This window comes from Hyperolius riggenbachi, chromosome 3 (genome assembly GCF_040937935.1).
Source record: "Hyperolius riggenbachi isolate aHypRig1 chromosome 3, aHypRig1.pri, whole genome shotgun sequence".
Lineage (NCBI taxonomy): Eukaryota > Metazoa > Chordata > Amphibia > Anura > Hyperoliidae > Hyperolius > Hyperolius riggenbachi.
The window spans coordinates 197676153-197697214 of NC_090648.1; the positions used below are offsets into that span (position 1 = coordinate 197676153).

General features: G+C 43.6%; 1 protein-coding gene across 1 annotated transcript in view; it reads right to left on the reverse strand.

The window, feature by feature from the left end:
• The window catches only part of MYO1E (myosin IE), a 208078-nt gene that overhangs the window by 10767 nt on the left and 176249 nt on the right, over positions 1 to 21062 (reverse strand). The window contains exons 23-26 of the mRNA XM_068275534.1: positions 13195 to 13341; positions 11804 to 11964; positions 8789 to 8875; positions 6010 to 6214 (exon numbers count right to left, since the gene is read on the reverse strand). Of these exons, the coding sequence (XP_068131635.1) occupies positions 6010 to 6214; positions 8789 to 8875; positions 11804 to 11964; positions 13195 to 13341 (600 nt within the window). The remainder of the gene's footprint in view (positions 1 to 6009; positions 6215 to 8788; positions 8876 to 11803; positions 11965 to 13194; positions 13342 to 21062) is intronic.

Sequence of the window (21062 nt, forward strand, 5' to 3'; positions counted from 1 at the left end):
TCTCCCACCCAGCATGGGTATGTGTAAAAATACACCCCAAAACACATTATACTACTTCTCCTGAGTACGGCAATACCACATGTGTGGCACTTTTTTGCAGCCTAACTGCGCTAAGGGGTCCAAAGTCCAATGAGCACCTTTAGGCTTTACAGGGGTGCTTACAATTTAGCACCCCCCAAAATGTCAGGACAGTAAACACACCCCACAAATGACCCCATTTTGGAAAGTAGACCCTTCAAGGTATTCAGAGAGGGGCATGGTGAGTCCGTGGCAGATTTCATTTTTTTTTTTGTCGCAAGTTAGAAGAAATGGAAACTTTTTTTTTTTTGTCACAAAGTGACATTTTCCGCTTACTTGTGACTAAAAATAATATCTTCTATGAACTCACTATGCCTCTCAGTGAATACTTTGGGATGTCTTCTTTCCAAAATGGGGTCATTTGGAGGGTATTTATACTATCCTGGAATTCTAGCCCCTCATGAAACATGACAGGGGGTCAGAAAAGTCATAGATGCTTGAAAATGGGAAAATTCACTTTTTGCACCATAGTTTGTAAACGCTATAACTTTTACCCAAACCAATAAATATACACTGAATGGGTTTTTTTTTATCCAAAACATGTTTGTCCACATTTTTCGCGCTGCATGTATACAGAAATTTTACTTTATTTGAAAAATGTCAGCACAGAAAGTTAAAAAAATAATTTTTTTGCTAAAATTCATGTCTTTTTTGATGAATATAATAAAAAGTAAAAATCGCAGGAGCAATCAAATAGCACCAAAAGAAAGCTTTATTAGTGACAAGAAAAGGAGCCAAAATTCATTTAGGTGGTAGGTTGTATGAGCGAGCAATAAACCGTGAAAGCTGCAGTGGTCTGAATGGAAAAAAAGTGGCCGGTCCTTAAGGGGTAGAAAGCCCTAGGTCCTCAAGTGGTTAAAGAACTTAAGTAATGTGCGTTGCACACATAATGCAACTCTTATTTAGTACACGAAGTGCTAATTTCTTCTATTACGCATGTCACATCTGTTGCATAAACAGTGGTTAAATCGGCTTTGCCTGAAGCCTACCCGGGGGAGAACGCCACCTTAATGTGGATGAAAGAGTGGATCAGCAGAGCGTAAAGTACCAGTCCCGTTAAGCGCCATTCTCAGTTTAATAGTTTTAGCTCCACTTCAAGTCTCTGGTAAGTAAGGTTTGCCTTCATTACCATTTAGTTCAGGTTTAGTTCAGTTCAGGCGATCACGCTAGCAGACTGTTAGGCCTCTTTCACACAGAGACGTTGCGCTGGAGGGGACGTTAAGGTCGCATAACGTTCCCCTAATGCAACGCACGGTGGTGCTAAACTCGGACGCTATATAGAGACATGTTATGAGTCTCTTGGTGCGCCATTTTCGTTCGATACTGGTAGAACAAAAACGGCGCATGCGTCCAAAGACTGTGGAGACCACGTGATCCGCATCACGTGGTCCCTCCAGCCAATCGCCGCACAAAGCGGCCACTCCAGGAAGTAAACACTGCACGTCACACAGTGCAGTGAATATTAATTAGCCATGTGGCTAGGGACAATAGCGGACTCTCCCCTCCTCCTCTCCTGCACTGAGCATGTGCAAACAGTCGAACGCGGCTAAAACCGCGTATAACGTACAGCATGCTGCACTTTCATTGAACATCCAGCGTTACACTGTAACGCAACGTGGGCACTGTGAACAGCCCATTGATTTTTCATTACTGTGAGTTGGGCTGCGTTACAGGCTGCTCTAACGTGCGCCTGTAACGTCCCACTGTGAAAGCAGCCTTAGAAGCCGAAACCGCTGTCTATTTACATTTACTGCAGCGCTGTACAGGGGACAGCTGTGTCACTCGGCTGTCCCCTAGAGAGGCTCCGATCGCGATCCCCTATTATAGGCTGATGCCTATGCGAGAGGATCAATGTGATTGGCTGGGGGGAGAGAGGGGAGAAAAATAAATACAAAATAGTAATTTTTAATAAAAAAAAAAAATACAAATAAATTAATATAAAAAAAAAAGTAAACCCTACAGCAGCGATCAGAGACCACCAACAGAAAGCTCTGTTGGTGGGCAGAAAAAGGGGGGGGGGGATTGACTTGTGTGCGAAGTTGTATGGCTCTGCAGAGAGCTATTAAAGCTGCAGAGCACTAAATTGTAAAAAATAGCCTGGTCACTAGGGGGGCGTAAGCTTGTGGTCCTTGAGTGGTTGACCACCCCGGATTTCACTCACAAAATGTGTCCGTTTAAACTTGACCCTGAAACTGTCGGTTTCACAGAACGGACCACAACAGACATGTTGATGGATCCTAAGTTGGATCCGTTCAGACGTGCTGACTTCTCTGTTTCATCCATTGTGTCTGTTCCGATGCATTATGTCCACTTCAGTGACGCAAATCCAAATGCTAAACTGCACAATTTTTGAGGCATCGGATATAACAATCAAAAATGCATAAAAATGTGCATACAAATGCTTACAATTCCCAAACTGCTGGAGGTAGCCCTCTTAGGCGTACAACACCCTGAAGCTTCCCGTTCTCAATATATTGAAATCACACACATCTTCCTTGCAGCTAAGAGAGTTATAGCTAGCTCCTGGAAATCCTCAACACTGCCAGTTACTCTATTTAAATCAAATTTGAGCTCTGCCATGTGTTTTGATAGGATGAAGGCTTTATCTTAGATGACTACCGAAATTTGAGAACATTTGTATACCTTACCTTGACTACTCGCACTGGAATGCCCAGTCCCTCACTGAGGTATGACTACCCTGAGAGAGCATGGGCAAATCTGGTAAGATTGTATATTCTAATGTGGTTTACTCCCCTAGTGACCAGGCCATTTTTAACAAAATAGGCCACTGCAGCTTTAAGGGCTCGCTGCAGGGCCGCACAACTCAGCACACAAGTGATTCCCTCCCCCTCTTTTCTCCCCACAGAGCTTTCTTTTGGTGGGGATCCCTCCTGCCTTGTTTATTTTTTTTAAATACATTTTTATTTTTAAATACATTTCCCTTTTTTTTTTTTTTTTTTTTTCAAATTCCTCCCAGGGGAACAGCCGTGTCACACAGCTGTCCCTAGTATAGCGCTGCCTTAGATCGCAGCACTGTACACTGTTAATAGACGGCAGTTTTGCTGTCTAACAGTCCCCAGCGGCAGCTCCGCTCCGTCATTCAAGCGGGGATGCGCACGCAATCCCCTGCTATCTCCTCCCGCAGCCATTCACGCCAATCAGCGTGGAGTGGTCCTGGGGCTGCCGCACTGCTCTTGCCAATCGGCGTGGAGTGGTCCTGGGGCTGCCGCACTGCTCTTGCCAATCGGCGTTGAGTGGTCCTGGGGCTGCCGCACTGCTCTTGCCAATCGGCGTGGAGTGGTCCTGGGGCTGCCGCACTGCTCTTGCCAATCTGCGTGGAGTGGTCCTGGGGCTGCCGCACTGCTCTTTCCAATCGGCGTGGAGTGGTCCTGGGGCTGCCGCACTGCTCTTGCCAATCGGCGTGGAGTGGTCCTGGGGCTGCCGCACTGCTCTTGCGAATCGGCGTGGAGTGGTCCTGGGGCTGCCACACTGCTATTTCCAATCGGCGTTGAGTGGTCCTGGGGCTGCCGCACTGCTCTTGCCAATCGGCGTGGAGTGGTCCTGGGGCTACCGCACTGCTCTTGCCAATCGGCGTGGAGTGGTCTTGGGGCTGCCGCACTGCTCTTGCCAATCGGCGTGGAGTGGTCCTGGGGCTGCCGCACTGCTCTTTCCAATCAGCGTGGAGTGGTCCTGGGGCTGCCGCACTGCTCTTGCCAATCGGCATGGAGTGGTCCTGGGGCTGCCGCACTGCTCTTGCCAATCGGCGTGGAGTGGTCCTGGGGCTGCCGCACTGTTCTTGCCAATCGGCGTGGAGTGGTCCTGGGGCTGCCGCACTGCTCTTGCCAATCGGCATGGAGTGATCCTGGGGCTGCCGCACTGCTCTTGCCAATCGGCGTGGAGTGGTCCTGGGGCTGCCGCACTGCTCTTGCCAATCGGCGTGGAGTGGTCCTGGGCGTGGAGTGGTCCTGGGGCTGCCGCACTGCTCTTGCCAATCGGCATGGAGTGATCCTGGGGCTAGTTATAGATGCCAATATAAGAATATTGGGCCTTTTTTGAGTGCCGGCATATGATGCCTCTGTGCTGTCGGCATTTACTTGTATTGTCTGTGACAGTTTCCCCACTCTGGTGGGATGAGCATACTTTGAACTCCTTTTCCTTGAATGTCTTGACAATGTGAATGTTTGTTTTAATACCATGTTGTAAACGTTAAAATTTTATTAAAAACTTTTGAAAGAGAAAAAATGTGCATGCAAAATGCAGCTTAACTTGTACACAGCCAACTACTAAGAACACCTTTCATATTAAGAGCCTAAAAGAAAAAAAATTGATAAGAGTTCAGTTCTTAAAGGGAAACTAAACGGAGAAGGCTATGGATTTTTCCTTTTAAAATAATACCAGTTGCCTGACTCTCCTGCTGATCCTGTGTCTCTAATACTTTTAGCCACAGCCCCTCAACAAGCCGCAGATCAGGTGCTCTGACTGAAGTCAGACTGGATTAGCTGCATGTTTGTTTCAGGTGTGTAATTCAGCCACTACTGCAGCCAAAGAGATCAGCAGGACTGCCAAGCAAATGGTATTGTTTAAAAGGAAACATTCATATCCCTCTAAATTAAGGTTCCCTTTAAATAAATAATTATGTGATAAATACGTTTGGCCACAGAGTGGCAGTGTTCTCTATTGAATTAGGACAAACTTGTTGCAAGTACAGTACTGTTCTTATATAAGGCCATTATATGTCCAATTATATGGAGCCCTGTCCAGAGGTAAGAAATCATTCTTTTGGAAAATAAACCCAATGCTCTGGTTGGCGGCAGCCCGGAAGAACTCTAACTTTGTATTAGTTTCAGTCTGTAAAAACTAGAGTACTGTACTAGTTGTGCCTTTTCATGGCATTCTTTTCAAAATGCAACAATTCCTTTTAGCTAAACGTATATTAAAATGCAAGCAGAATGCACATTTGATCCACCACAAATGCACTGAAATATGTGGTAGATTATCAAAGCATTTGTCTTTCCCCACAGATCTTACTTTCCATTCATTGCATTTACAAGACAAGACAAATGACATTTATATCGCGCTTTTCTCCTGGCTGACTTAAAGCGCCATTTAAAACCAGTTAGTGACAACTGGACGGTATATCTGCATCCTCTTTGTGCAAATGCTGAACAGAAGTTTATCCAGGAAAAGACAGTAGCCCTCCCTGAACAGAAAGCAATGCTGGGTCATGCTTTGTACACGCCCGCAATAAATAGCGGACATGGTCAGTACGCATATTTTGACATCTGATAACTTATCTGAAGAACTAGGCAAGGGACTTCATCACACAGTTGTTCAGGACTATCATTTGGACCTCAGTGTGCTGCAGTCATGGTCTGAAAGACTGATTATGCCACAAATGACAGTTTTTAGTAAGTAGATATATTAAAACCGAAAGATCAGACGTGAGCTAGATGTCAGCCAACAAGTATTATATTCAACTTTCCCTTTTGCTTCAGTCCCCAGCCTTCCCTGACAGCCCTCTGTGCTTTGTCCACAGAGTTCTAGCCCGCTAAATCATGATGTCGTCTAACAGGACAGGAAGGAGGCAGACAGGTGCCATAAGTAGTGATTAAGTTATTGCTGAATCAATAAGTAGCCAAAATGTCAAAATATTCTGATTCATAAAGTGAAAGCAAGCTCTAAATGTGAAACAGTTAACTTGAGTCACAGCCTTGTATACCATGTACATTATTCTAAATTAACCCCATCTTAAATCCCTTTCACAAACTTATAAATAAAATGTTCTGAAAGAATAAGAAATATATCAGCTGTAGAATTAGTCACCAAGAATATGTATCTACTGGGTTCCATTTAACCTTTTTTATGGTTCATATGCATGGTTTTTGCTACGGTATCTGTAATCCTTTACTATGGTAATAAACAACATCTTACCCTGCAACACCTTGGTCTGGCACACGCAGAAAGTCAAGGCTTTGTGGTTGCTGTGGAGTCCTGGGTGCACCTCCAGACATTTGTCTTGGCAAGGTTGGATGATCCATATTAGGATGGGGTGCTCTAGAGTTGTTTTGTGGCCTTCCAGGCTTCGGCTGCTGATGTCCATAGGAGGTGCGCTGTACTACGCCATTCTGGTGAGACCCTAGATTTACACAAAGATTACGGTTACCATCAGAAAATTCATCACACGGATTTCCAGCCTCATTTCTGTTATTAAGAATGTTACTGCAATGAGGTGAAATTTGGTAAAAATGTGCATAAAATTGTGATTGTGATAAAATGGTTTATTTTAGTTTCTACCATACATACTCAAGTATAAGCTGAGTTTTTGAGACCAAAAAAGTGGTCCAAAAGTGGCGGTCTTGGCTTATACTCGAGTCATAAGCACAGACTGACCACACCCCCACTGCAACATGAAACCCAAAGCCATATGCACAGCGGTAGGGCTTCTTTTACTCTCCGGTCAGTGTCCGCGCTGTGTCAGATTCCTCTCTCAATGTGCAGAGTGCTGCTGGTAAACTGTGGTGGTTTCGGTGACCGTGTTAACACCGCATACCTCTTAGCAGCATTGTGGCATACCTCTGAGTGTCCCCCCAGCTTATGTACTTGGAGAACGGCACAAATTCAGACTAAATTCACCCTGACGATAAAAGCAGACCCTTTCCCCCAATGTTATCCATGGGATCCATTCAGACGTGTCCATTTTCAAAGCATTCATCGCCTCTGTTGCTGTGGTGGAACGTAAAGTTTTGTTAATCACTATACATTTGTCACTATGACAATTGTATAGTCTGCCACGTCTGTATTATGTACCAATGTCTGTATTTTATGTACCCGTTTGTTTCTTACTGTGTATAGCTCCATGGAAGATGCTGGCACTATATACATGATAAATAATCATAATACATTTCTGCACAGTTGAACAGAAGGTGCCTGTATATCCAAATAGGAAAAGTAGCGTTTTTTTATACGGTACTTCGAGAACTACTTTGACATATGTTTTGACATAGCCAGTTTGCTTATGATAACTGTAAAGTGACGTTCAAAGGATCTTGATAGAGGAATAAATGGATTAAAAACGCTGCACAATTTCCTATCGTATGATGTACAGACGTGTCCAGTCTCACTTTGAACGCTGACTGTCTGTTCCTGCACATCTGTTCCAGAGTCACATTCATAAGAACAGGAAGCAGGTAGGGAGAATTTAGAGCAGATAATGCTGGAACCAAGTCAAGCATAATGAAAACAAGTGTGATCAGATAGGGATCCCACACAGCTGCAGACATGATAGGCTTTCTATATACCGTACATGCGTTCATGTTCTTAGGAGCTTCCTATGTAATGCAGACACAATTGATCTCTGTTCAACAGAGATCTCTGCTACATACCTTACCAACAGCACACATTTTTGCAGAGGTCTGTCTGAGGTGGTTATGTGAGTTTAGATTTCTCAGAAAACAATATTAATCATTAATATTAAAAATCATTTTTGACTCTTCTATGACTATATAGCACCGTCTTCCACATACAGTATTTTAGTTTTCTCTCATGAGGACACAGAGGCAGCCATATTGAATTCTACAAGCTCTTCGAATCCTTTGGTGATCTTGGGTGTTCTCTGCCCTAAGCTATGCATTTATAATGCTGAATCAAGAAAACTAGAAAAAAAGAAAGTTAACCCTCACTACCAAGACACATGACAAATAATATGGCCATTCAAATGAAATATACAGTGACTGAGAATAGAAAAATAAACAGGAGAATGAGCGAAAGGTCAGGTAATAAGAAAACTCGTTACTTCAATTTTAAAGAAATTGGCATGGGGACAGAGTTTAACTGCAAGAGTATTGGAATGCATAAGTGTCAAAGAAATGCTGAGATTACTTGGAATTAAATTCCATGTGACTGATCTGAGCATTTTTTTCAATTTGCGTGAAATCATCAGACTCATGCTGAAATCATGTCAACGGTTGTATTAAAGCTTTACTCCAGCCACCATTATTTTGTCAATCTTGTAAAGAGTGAGGAAGATATTTTTCCTTCTAAATAAGTCCAATCTATCTAAAACAAAATGTTTTGGGTGGAGTTGGGTTATAAAATGGAAGACAATTAACCACAAATAGTTTTGGTGTTCAAAATCCAATAATGAATGAGGAAAATACTAGAATAAAAACGACTAAATTCAGCTTTTGGCTCCCTGGAAGAGCAGAGGATAAGCCATCGCCCCCTGCAAGGGCTGCAAACACTGCACACGCAAGTCCTGGAGATCCTGTCACGACTGATCACTTCAAACATGAGGCTTTTAGTGCCTTTTTCCACCAGCTACATTTGCAATCGAGTTTTTGGATTGCTGAGACTCCCGGAATCTTTTTCTCCCACTGCTCTCTCCCCTTACTTGGCACATGATTGCTACGCTGACCTTGGATTGGTACAGAGAGCAGGGAAAAGTGACCAAACAGCCTGACAATCCTGTCTATTCCCTCTTGTGATGTGCAGGATGACATCATCTCAGTCCACAAGTGTGACACTGGAAAAGGCAGCTCCCTCACAAGTAAGAGTAATGGGATCAGCAATTTGAAAAGACAGGATGGCCTCAAATGAAAACCTTTCAGTCCTCATTTATTAACCTGTGGTGAATGGAGACATTTTAAGTTATCTTGCCTTGTAGGAGGTGGTAACATTTCTCTCACACAATAGTAATGCAAAAATGCTGTACCTGGAGGTGGTGGAGCTGCTCTGCTTGGGTAGGACGTCCCTTTATTTGTATTATTTCTTCCAGCAATAATATTTCTACGGGTTGGACCTGAAACATAAAAGAACATCGTAGCAATAAAAAAAAAATCTTTATCTAAAGGCTCAAACCACTAAGGCTAAACTAAACTTTTTTCTTTATCTGGCAGGGTGCAAACAAATAGTTCTCTGAAAATATTACTGTGATTTGAACTTGTATTCCTTACTAGTCCCAAGAGCTGATACAGTAAGGGATACAGGAACATTCCTCCAGGACTATACAATGTATATTTTCAGTAATCTAGCAAACATTACAAAAGCAGCCTCCCTTTGTTTTCCTGTCCACCTGTATCCAGCCACCTTTGTGCTTAAAGTGGTCAGAAACTCAGCATTTCTTCTTAGCGCTAAAAGATTCCTTACAGCATTAAAGGGAACCAGAGATGAATGATTCACAATAAAATATACCGGTACCTGGGTCTTCCTCCAGCTCCTCCCAGCCTGATCCCTCCTATAGCGTCATCTTCTTCCTCTGTTTGCCCACAATTGACCCCAGAAAGTCCTCCAGTCTTCCACGGTGATGTAGCCTGGAGCATTCTGCGTCTGCGCAGTACTACTGCACAGGGGTAGAATGCTCCAGGCGATGTGAACGAGACAGCGCCTGGCTGGAATGTGCCTGCGCCGACTGGCCTCAACTGATTGATTTTTTTCTAAGCTAGTACCGGGCAAACAGAGAGGAAGAAGAGGATGCAGCGGGAGCGATCAGGCTAGAGGGGGCTGGAGGAACCTACAGGAATGTATATTTTATAGGGACATCTTTTTTTGTGATAGTAGCTTTAAAGTGTACCAGAGACAAACCAGTCTCTGGTACACTTTAAAGCTACCATCACAAAAAAAGACGTTGCAGAACTGCATTCAAACAGTTAAACACAGCACTTTGTCCTGCCAAGGAAAGCCCCATCAGCTTAGGATCTGATTTGAAGTGGAGATAACAGTATCTTTTGTTTGCATTCTTCAGTTGTTTCATTGTGTGTAACAACTGAAAACAATTTCTCTGTGAAGCCCTCTCTGCTTCAAGCATGCACACAGTTCAGAACAGCTCACTAGAAGACTTTAATCTGTAATAAAAAAGCAGCTTGAATAAATTGCAATGGCAGTTTTCAGAGCAGATAAACTATACTTTGGGAACTTGTAATTTGTATACAGACAATATTACTTGTGCAGAAAAGCAAATATGGTAACTGCATGGGTAATAAAAAGTAGGAAAACACATTTTTATTAAATGTTATGTCAGAGTTTCAGACCACTTTAAATATGGGGTATGAAGAAATAAGTCGAGATCCTGACGTCCCTCTAGATGTGAGGAAACCTCTAAATACTTATTAAACATTTTCAGCAAAAAAAAAAAAAAAAGCTGAAGATGTGAAAATGAGACTCTGGGGCTGATCTGTAAACTAAATAGTGCACTATTGCCATGGCTAAAAGGAAGAATAATTTGAACCTTTAGGAATGTCACCACACTGACTGCAATGAAAATTATATTGTAGGTAACATTCATTATAAAATGGCTCTTATATCGGTGATACATATCTAACATTTTTTTTTCACGTAAGTGTAATGTGACATCAAGTCATCTTTCCAGCTTGTTTACACTCCGAGACAGCCAGCATTTATTCTCAGAAAAATGAGTCTGTGGGTAAAACGGTCAGGGAAAAGAGGAAAAAATTTTTTTTAATGTGGGCTCAGCAAATTTACTTATTTAAGCATTTCTGTTCCTCAACAAACTTCCTCTTTTCCTGCATAAATACATTACCTCATTACTGCAGTTACTGCCTATCCACTGACACAACAAAATGTGATTCTGTGGATTTCACATAACATGATGTATCTCTGTAATTGCTGACTGGAAATATTTATGGAACTAGACAGGAAGAAGACGGAGAGACATGGATGGTATTGGTGGTGCTCTCATGTGACTAGTCTGTCCTGTGTGCAGCTCACTGTTCTGTGGCCCAAATCTGGCAGATTGACTTGAGTATTTTTTATTACATCAACCAAATGTACCAACAGGGCAGGTTTTTTTACTGAAGCAAAAGTGCAAAGAGACTCCATTAAGCTCATTCAAAACATCGCGACAGATTTTGTGGCTTGGTGGCTTCTGTTAAAATTCTGTTTGCTCCCCTGGCAAGGAAAGCATAGAGACATTGCTTTCTGTTGAACTAGGTCCAGAGTCAAAGCGATGCCTCGTTCCCAAGTAAGGGGGTTTTGAAGGAAGGTTGTCCCCTGACTTTGCTGCAGATAGCACATACAGTGGAGAGAGGAGACAAAGATGCATAGCTGGGCTTCTCCTCCTTTCACTGTAATGAGCGATACCGGGGCAGTTGAGACTTGCAAGAAGACCATGCTGAGGAGGAGGAAGAAGACCTCCCAGGTGCATTGCTGATCAGCATGTTGGGTTCAGCCAGAATGATTATGTTGGGTTTGTCCAGTACTCCTCTAAAGGCGCTCTCTGCAGCCAGGTACAGGGGATACTGCTTCAACGCTCCTTAACCACACTGACCTGGGACCTGATGCAAACAAAAGCCAAGACTCTTGGCATTCCAATGATGCTTTGCTGTTACCAGGAGAGTAAATAGGATTTCCGCTCTTGACTGCATAGCTGGAAAATTCTACTGATGTGGCCATATTTATTACAGCACTCCTCCTATGGTGTCACCAACCCTTCCTTTTAGATTGTAAGCCTTTGGCATGGTCCTCCCTCCTTATGAATCCTACCTGATTGTGCACACAGAATAATGTGAACTTGTATTATTAGGATTGCGTGTCTTCCTGCTTGTATGGTGTTGTCCACCACCCTGATTATCATTGTATGTAACCTTATTTGTTGTCCAGCGCAGTGTAATATGTTGGCGCTATATAAATCCAATAAATAATAATTTTCATATAGAAGTAAGGCAGCCTTATTTTGTTATTAGCAGCATTCTATATATTTGTATATACTTACGAGCATTCTTTGGAAGGCCAGCACCAATGCTGACCTGTAGCACCTTGTTGCTGTGTTTCAGTATGGCCAAGTCTCCAAACCCTTGAACAAATTGCACCTGTCGAGAGCCACTTCCTCCGCTCCATGGGCCCCACGATTCTTTCTTTAACTTCATTTCCAGCCTAAGCAGAATGAATATCAAAAATCAGATTCAAAGAATACTGCGGTCTTGTACTTTCAGTCCGGGGAGATTAATATTCATTCCTGCTGGATTACATTCATTTGACTGAAAGGCAAGGTTCATGGAAAAATGCTGTGTTCATGGAACCCTTTGAGCAGTACTGCCATACATAAAGTCTCACTTGCAGAGTAAAATGAAAAGGATAACACATGCTCCTAAACAGATATTTACATCTGCCCTATATTCAGTTCACATTGGCATAAAAAGAAAAAAAACTGTCCATTTAGCGGGCCTTATCGCAACAGATCCTAATGGATATAATTGATCCTACGTTAACCAATGGATACATTCCCATTGCTCCGTTCAATGGGATCCGTTTCGCACGTTCCGCAAAGTGGACCGCAACTTTGGGGAAGCGGCAATTTTTCCGGACAACTGACCCCAACGGAACTGAAATGGAGGCTTAAGCAGTGCATGGGAGCAAATTACAAAATGGATGTGTACAACACAATGGCTATGAAAACTGACCTCTCTAGCCACTTCCTGTCAACTCTTTATGGTACTCTTGAGGTTGGACTGTACGTGATCTAATCAGGCAAGATTGCTCTTGTCAATAAGCAGAAACAGCCATGCTCTGCTATGCTGTCTCTTTCACCCCAACCAGTTTGCCTAAAGAGTGGGGAGGGCAGCAGAGTACCTGTGAGAGAGCCAGACCAATGTGAGTGTTGGAAGCTGCAGAGTGACGTGGGAAGGCCCATGCTGTCCTTTCTGTTTTCAGTGCTGAAGTATCTTTCTGCAAGGAGGATTTGTCTCCACCTCCTTTCAGTAGTGTCCCTGATCACCCTGTCCAGAGTATGTTTTCACATTTTGAAGGGCACATATATTTACCAAAACGGCTATGTTTAGCACCTTTCGCTTTGAGATGCAATGGAAATGGATGCAAAACGGTAATGGATACCAACGGATCCATGGAATCCGTTCCTGTTCCGTTTTTACAGATCCATTTTTAAGTGCCATTGTGAACCGGGCTTTTTCCGCCACTTGTAACCGAATTCCCTGCCTGTAGCTGAGCGATGGTGCCCAATCCATCATGTGTGGTGCCCGATCTACAACCTGCAGAGCACTGGCTGCATAGTGCCCAATCCACTGCCTGTAGCCAAGCCCTGGCCACGCTGTTGTGATGTTTTGCGCAGGATTACCTGATGCTGTTTTGGTAGTGGAGATTACTTACGTATTGTTGAACTTCAGAGGTAGTTTTCTTTGTGTCTTCTCTTCATAGTGCTTGGATAGAAGGCTTATGAATTCTGTCTTGAACATGGATTCCAGCAAGCTGTCATATTCTTGTTCGTGAAGAATAAAAAAGTCATCTTGCATTGTGCTGTAAAGACGAAGAATATTAAATCAACCTGCAACATTTATAGCTACATAAGTACAGTAGTAAAAAGCCAACATTTATTGTAATGTTCACCTAGAAATAACAGTTACCGGTACATGTGCATTACAATATTTGATTTTTCTATATCCAAGAGATCATTGTATTTAATGCTTAACCACTTGCCGACCGCCCACAGCCCATGGGCGGCGGCAAAGTGGATACCCTAAGGACCGCAATACGCCTCAAGGCGGTGCGTCCTTTTGCTACGTCGGGGGAGCGATCGCGTCATTGATGACGCGCGCTTCCCCCGGCAACTGGCTCCGCCCACCCGCCGTAACATCCCGCCGGCCATACGGAAGCGCCGGCGGGATGTTAACCCCGCGATCGCCGCTACAAAGTGTATAATACACTTTGTAATGTATACAAAGTGTATTATACAGGCTGCCTCCTGCCCTGGTGGTCCCAGTGTCCGAGGGACCACCAGGGCAGGCTGCAGCCACCCTAGTCTGCACCCAAACACACTGATCTGCCCCCCCCGCCCACTGATCGCCCACAGCACCCCTCAGACCCCCCCCTGCCCACCCCCCAGACCCCTGTTTGCACCCAATCACCCCCCTAATAACCCATCAATCACTCCCTGTCACTATCTGTCAACGCTAATTTTTTTTTATCCCCCCCCCCTGCCCCCTGCCCCCTCCTGATCACCCCCCCCCCCACCCCTCAGATTCTCCCCAGGACCCCCCCCCCCCTGTGTACTGTATGCATCTATCCCCCCTGATAACCTGTCAATCACCTGTCAATCACCCATCAATCATCCATCAATCACCCCCTGTCACTGCCACCCAACAATCAGCCCCTAACCTGCCCCTTGCGGGCAATCTGATCACCCACCCACACCAATAGATCGCCCGCAGATCCGACATCAGATCACCTCCCAAATCCATTGTTTACATCTATTCTCTCCTCTAAACACCCACTAATTACCCATCAATCACCCCCTATCACCACCTGTCACTGTTACCTATCAGATCAGACCCTAATCTGCCCCTTGCGGGCACCCAATCACCCGCCCACACGCTCAGATTGCCCTCTGACCCCCCCTTATCAATTCGCCAGTGCATTAATTACATCTGTTCTTCCCTGTAATAACCCACTGATCACCTGTCAATCACCTGCCAATCACCTATCACCCATCAATCACCCCCTGTCACCTCCTGTCACTGCCACCCATCAATCAGCCCCTAACCTGCCCCTTGCGGGCAATCTGATCACCCACCCACACCAATAGATCGCCCGCAGATCCGACATCAGATCACCTCCCAAATCCATTGTTTACATCTATTCTCTCCTCTAAACACCCACTAATTACCCATCAATCACCCCCTATCACCACCTGTCACTTTTACCTATCAGATCAGACCCTAATCTGCCCCTTGCGGGCACCCAATCACCCGCCAACACGCTCAGATTGCCCTCTGACCCCCCCTTATCAATTCACCAGTGCATTAATTACATCTGTTCTTCCCTGTAATAACCCACTGATCACCTGTCAATCACCTGCCAATCACCTATCACCCATCAATCACCCCCTGTCACTGCCACCCATCAATCATCCCCTGTCACTGCCACCCATCAATCACCCCCTGTCACTGCCACCCATCAATCAGTCCCTAACCTGCCCCTTGCGGGCAATCTGATCACCCACCCACACCATCCGATCGCCTGCAGACCCGCAGTCAGATCACCTCCCAAGTGCATTGCATCTGTTCTCTCCTCTAAACACCCACTAATTACCCATCAATCACCCCCTGTCACTGCTACCCATCAGATTAGACCCCCATCTGCCCCTAGGGCACCCAATCACCCGCCCACACCCTCAGACCCCAGCCCTGATCACCTCGCCATTGCATTACTTGCATCTATTCCCCCCACTAATCACACCTTGAGACACCCATCAATCACCTCCTGTCACCCCCTAGCACACCTACCCATCAGATCAGGCCCTAATTTGCCCCGTGTGGGCTCCTGATCACTCGGCCAAACCCTCAGATCCCCTTCAGACCCCCTTCCGATCACCTCCCCAGTGCATTGAGTGCATCTATTTTCCCCTCTAATCACTCCCTGAGACACCCATCAATCACCTCCTGTCACCCCCCTAGCACTCCTATCCATCAGATCAGGCCCAATACAACCGGTCATCTAAAAGGCCACCCTGCTTATGACCGGTTCCACAAAATTCGGCCCCTCATAGACCACCTGTCATCAAAATTTGCAGATGCTTATACCCCTGAACAGTCATTTTGAGACATTTGGTTTCCAGACTACTCACGGTTTTGGGCCCGTAAAATGCCAGGGCGGTATAGGAACCCCACAAGTGACCCCATTTTAGAAAAAAGACACCCCAAGGTATTCTGTTAGGTGTATGACGAGTTCATAGAAGATTTTATTTTTTGTCAAAAGTTAGCGGAAATTGATTTTTATTGGTTTTTTTTCACAAAGTGTCATTTTTCACTAACTTGTGACTAAAAATAAAATCTTCTATGACCTCGCCATACACCTAACGGAATACCTTGGGGTGTCTTCTTTCTAAAATGGGGTCACTTGTGGGGTTCCTATACTGCCCTGGCATTTTAGGGGCCCTAAACCGTGAGGAGTAGTCTAGAAAACAAATGCCTCAAAATGACCTGTGAATAGGACGTTGGGCCCCTTAGCGCACCTAGGCTGCAAAAAAAGTGTCACACATGTGGTATCGCCGTACTCAGGAGAAGTAGTATAATGTGTTTTGGGGTGTATTTTTACACATACCCATGCTGGGTGGGAGAAATCTCTCTGTAAATGGACAATTGTGTGTAAAAAAAAATCAAACAATTGTCATGTACAGAGATATTTCTACCACCCAGCATGGGTATGTGTAAAAATACACCACAAAACACATTATACTACTTCTCCTGAGTACGGCGGTACCACATGTGTGGCACTTTTTTACACCCTAAGTGCGCTAAGGGGCCCAAAGTCCAATGAGTACCTTTAGGATTTCACAGGTCATTTTGCGACATTTGGTTTCAAGACTACTTCTCACGGTTTAGGGCCCCTAAAATGCCAGGGCAGTATAGGAACCCCACAAATGACCCCATTCTAGAAAGGAGACACCCAAAGGTATTCCGTTAGGAGTATGGTGAGTTCATAGAAGATTTTTTTTTTTTGTCACAAGTTAGCGGAATATGACACTTTGTGAAGAAAAACAATTCAAATCAATTTCCGCTAACTTGTGGCAAAAAATAAAATCTTCTATGAACTCACCATACTCCTAACGGAATACCTTGGGGTGTCTACTTTGTAAAATGGGGTAATTAGTGGGGTTCCTATACTGCCCTGGCATTTTAGGGGCCCTAAACAAAAATGACCTGTAAAATCCTAAAGGTACTCATTGGACTTTGGGCCCTTTAGCGCAGTTAGGGTGCAAAAAAGTGCCACACATGTGGTATTGCCGTACTCGGGAGAAGTAGTATAATGTGTTTTGGGGTGTATTTTTACACATACCCATGCTGGGTGGGAGAAATACCTCTGTAAATGACAATCTTTTGATTTTTTTACACACAATTGTCCATTTACAGAGTTATTTCTCCCGCCCAGCATGGGTATGTGTAAAAATACACCCCAAAACACATTGTACTACTTCTCCCGAGTACGGCGATACCACATGTGTGGCACTTTTTTGCACCCTAACTGCGCTAAAGGGCCCAAAGTCCAATGAGTACCTTTAGGATTTCACAGGTCATTTTGCGGAATTTGATTTCCAGACTACTCCTCATGGTTTAGGGCCCCTAAAATGCCAGGGCAGTATAGGAACCCCACAAATGACCCCATTTTAGAAAGAAGACACCCAAAGGTATTCCGTTAGGAGTATGGTGAGTTCATAGAAGTTTTTATTTTTTTGTCACAAGTTAGCGGAAACTGATTTTAATTGTTTTTTTTTCACAAAGTGTCATGTTCCGCTAACTTGTGACAAAAAATAAAATCTTCTATGAACTCACCATACTCCTAACGGAATACCTTGGGGTGTCTTCTGTCTAAAATGGGGTCATTTGTGGGGTTCCTATACTGCCCTGGCATTTTAGGGGCCCTAAACCATGAGGAGTAGTCTTGAAACCAAATGTCGCAAAATGACCTGTGAAATCCTAAAGGTACTCATTGGACTTTGGGCCCTTTAGCGCAGTTAGGGTGCAAAAAAGTGCCACACATGTGGTATCGCCGTACTCAGGAGAAGTAGTATAATGTGTTTTGTGGTGTATTTTTACACATACCCATGCTGGGTGGGAGGAATAACTCTGTAAATGGACAATTGTGTGTAAAAAAAATGAAAACATTGTCATTTACAGAGATATTTCTCCCACCCAGCATGGGTATGTGTAAAAACACACCCCAAAACACATTATAGTACTTCTACTGAGTATGGCAATACCACATGTGTGGCACTTTTTTGCAGCCTAACTGCTAAGGGGTCCAAAGTCCAATGAGCACCTTTAGGCTTTACAGGGGTGCTTACAATTTAGCACCCCCCAAAATGTCAGGACAGTAAACACACCCCACAAATGACCCCATTTTGGAAAGTAGACACTTCAAGGTATTCAGAGAGGGGCATGGTGAGTCCGTGGCAGATTTCATTTTTTTTGTCGCAAGTTAGCAGAAATGGAAACTTTTTTTTTTTGTCACAAAGTGTCATTTTCCGCTTACTTGTGACAAAAAATAATATCTTCTATGAACTCACTATGCCTCTCAGTGAATACTTTGGGATGTCTTCTTTCCAAAATGGGGTCATTTGGGGGGTATTTATACTATCCTGGAATTCTAGCCCCTCATGAAACATGACAGGGGGTCAGAAAAGTCATAGATGCTTGAAAATGGGAAAATTCACTTTTTGCACCATAGTTTGTAAACGCTATAACTTTTACCCAAACCAATAAATATACACTGAATGGTTTTTTTTTTTATCAAAAACATGTTTGTCCACATTTTTCGCGCTGCATGTATACAGAAATTTTACTTTATTTGAAAAATGTCAGCACAGAAAGTTAAAAAAATCATTTTTTTGCCAAAATTCATGTCTTTTTTTGATGAATATAATAAAAAGTAAAAATCGCAGGAGCAATCAAATAGCACCAAAAGAAAGCTTTATTAGTGACAAGAAAAGGAGCCAAAATTCATTTAGGTGGTAGGTTGTATGAGCGAGCAATAAACCGTGAAAGCTGCAGTGGTCTGAATGGAAAAAAAGTGCCTGGTCCTTAAGGGGTAGAAAGACTGTGGTCCTCAAGTGGTTAAAGTCAATGGGAACAGTTTTTTTTTTTTTTTAATAGAGGAACATTTACCTTTACCTGTCCTATGATTCTCAGTCCCCATGTCATCTCCCTGGCTGCAGCCTGGCACCCGAAATCAACGTTATAAAAATTTGACTATTTCGGTTGAACGTGCTACTAAGAAGGAGGAGGCAGAGCTCATTCCCACTGCTCGGTCTCTCCTCCGTCATGCACGGCCATCTCCTCCCCTTTCCCCGCCCCTCTGAGCCCTCACAGAGTGCGCATAGTGATGCTGCACACAGTCGGCGTTGCAGGCCCAGCATGCATAGTTCTGCTTGAAAGACAAGGTATGAGTAGAATTATGCAATTAATCATAAGCGGTTTGTTTTTTATTAACATTTACTGCAGTATCCGATGTAAACTTCGTAAATTTTTAAATTATTATGACATTATATACGCACAAAATCTCTTTCTCTCGCGCAACTCTACCAGCGCTTGAGACATCCTGAAAAGGAAGAGGCTGGTGACCCGGAACACACAGTGTAAGGTCGGTGGCCATCTTGGAGGACAAAGGCACCAATCTTTGCGGCAATATTAGTGGATCGAGAGGTGGGGAGCAGCGAAAATAGCAGAAGGTATTTGACAAGAACATTTACAACACGTGTGTGTGTGTGTGTGTGTGTGTGTGTGTGTGTCTATGGAGGGTAATAAATATGCTTGTCTCAACAACTGGCTGTACAATTTACATATAACTCCTAATGTGCTGCAGTATACGGTCATTCGAGATAATGGGCATTAATGATTCAGAGCATTTCTCCTCTAGCTGGTGTTTATTTTGGTGAGCAGAGACTAGAGAGTCAACACTGTAAATTCTAGTTTAATTTAGTGTGTGTATGTAGCTATAATCTATCTCTTGTTTTTTCTGGTATTGCAGATCCTCATATACTGTTGGTACAATGGCATAGCTAAGGAGGCAAAAGCACTTTATACATAACAATTGATATGGAATATCAGAACCTGCCAAGGACAGCTACAGTGTCAGAGAGGAGGGGAACAGTCTGTTAGTGATTACCACTATTTAAAGCACATATAGAGGTGATCATTACCAGCATAACACCAATGAAAAGCTACTACAGCAGTTGAAGATGGGCACCCCAGGGTCCTCCAATGTGGTTGCAATCTCTATATACCTTCTTGCTACTCCACTGTATTGGTATAAGCAAAGACCAGTAACTCACCCACCCTATAATGTTAATACAGTTGCAGTATTTTCATTTATCTAGACATCGAGAGTTGGGTTTGTGAAGGGTGCAGTAGACTGAAAATATATTGTGATCCATGGCAACCAAACAGGCTTTTGCGGTCATTGCTTTTCGGCTGCTTAAAGCAAGCCTAGATTTACAAAATTTAGGTTGCCACTGGGCAATTCACCTAACACCATAGGGAACTGGATGCTACCATCTATTACTTAAAGCAATGTCCTCGCACGGTCACTAGTTCTGACTATAAAATACAAATTTTAGAAAGCTAAGCATTCTGATACCTACATGACAACTTGTGCTCCCAGTGATTGGCCAAGCAGTGGGGTGGGACCTGCCATAACCAACCAGAAAGGGGTGCAGCAACTTGGAGATACGTCACTTTATGGCGATCAGTGCATCATACTGCGGCCACCTTATTCATTGTTTTAGCATTTTACATTTGCTTTATGATGGTCAATATAATATACATTTTTTAGAACAATAATCGGTATTGGAAGATATAATTATAACAGCGGCAGAATTTTTATTATGCATATATTGGGAAAGCACCGATTGTGGTTATTGTAGCTGGTAAATGCCAAAAGGAATTTACAAAGTATGTTGCAAGCACAATCAATACCATTATTCACCAGTCACTACTGAGAAAGTTTAGGGAACATTTTAGTATTTCGGTAGGAGATTTTCAAAGCACAAAAAGCCTGAGCAGATGTCACTATCTGATGCCAGAAGGGTGAGAAAATAACAGGATGACTTTCCTAGATACGTCTGCTCCTCTGCAGACTTTCCTTTGGATCTGAGCTCCGGCTCACTCATGCCACCGGACAACAATGTCTTACAGATGTTTCATTCTGTAGAATGCTTTTCAAAAGACAGCACAACTGCTGAAAGACTTCGAACACTGTTTGATCTTCTGCCCTAAAAGCTTTTGAATATTGCATTTAAATTATGTTCCTAAAACTGCAATGAATAAACTTTGTCTGCCTCATCAGAAACAACACGAGTCGCTAGAAAACAAGTAAACATTTATTACAGCACTTTGAAAGCAGACCCTGAAATTTACTGATTAATTATTTGGTTCATGTGTCTTAACTGACATGTACTGGAAAAGTGAGGAATACTCCCCTAAGCATTAAAGTAACCCAGGAAAAAAGGGGCAGGTCTCTGTGCT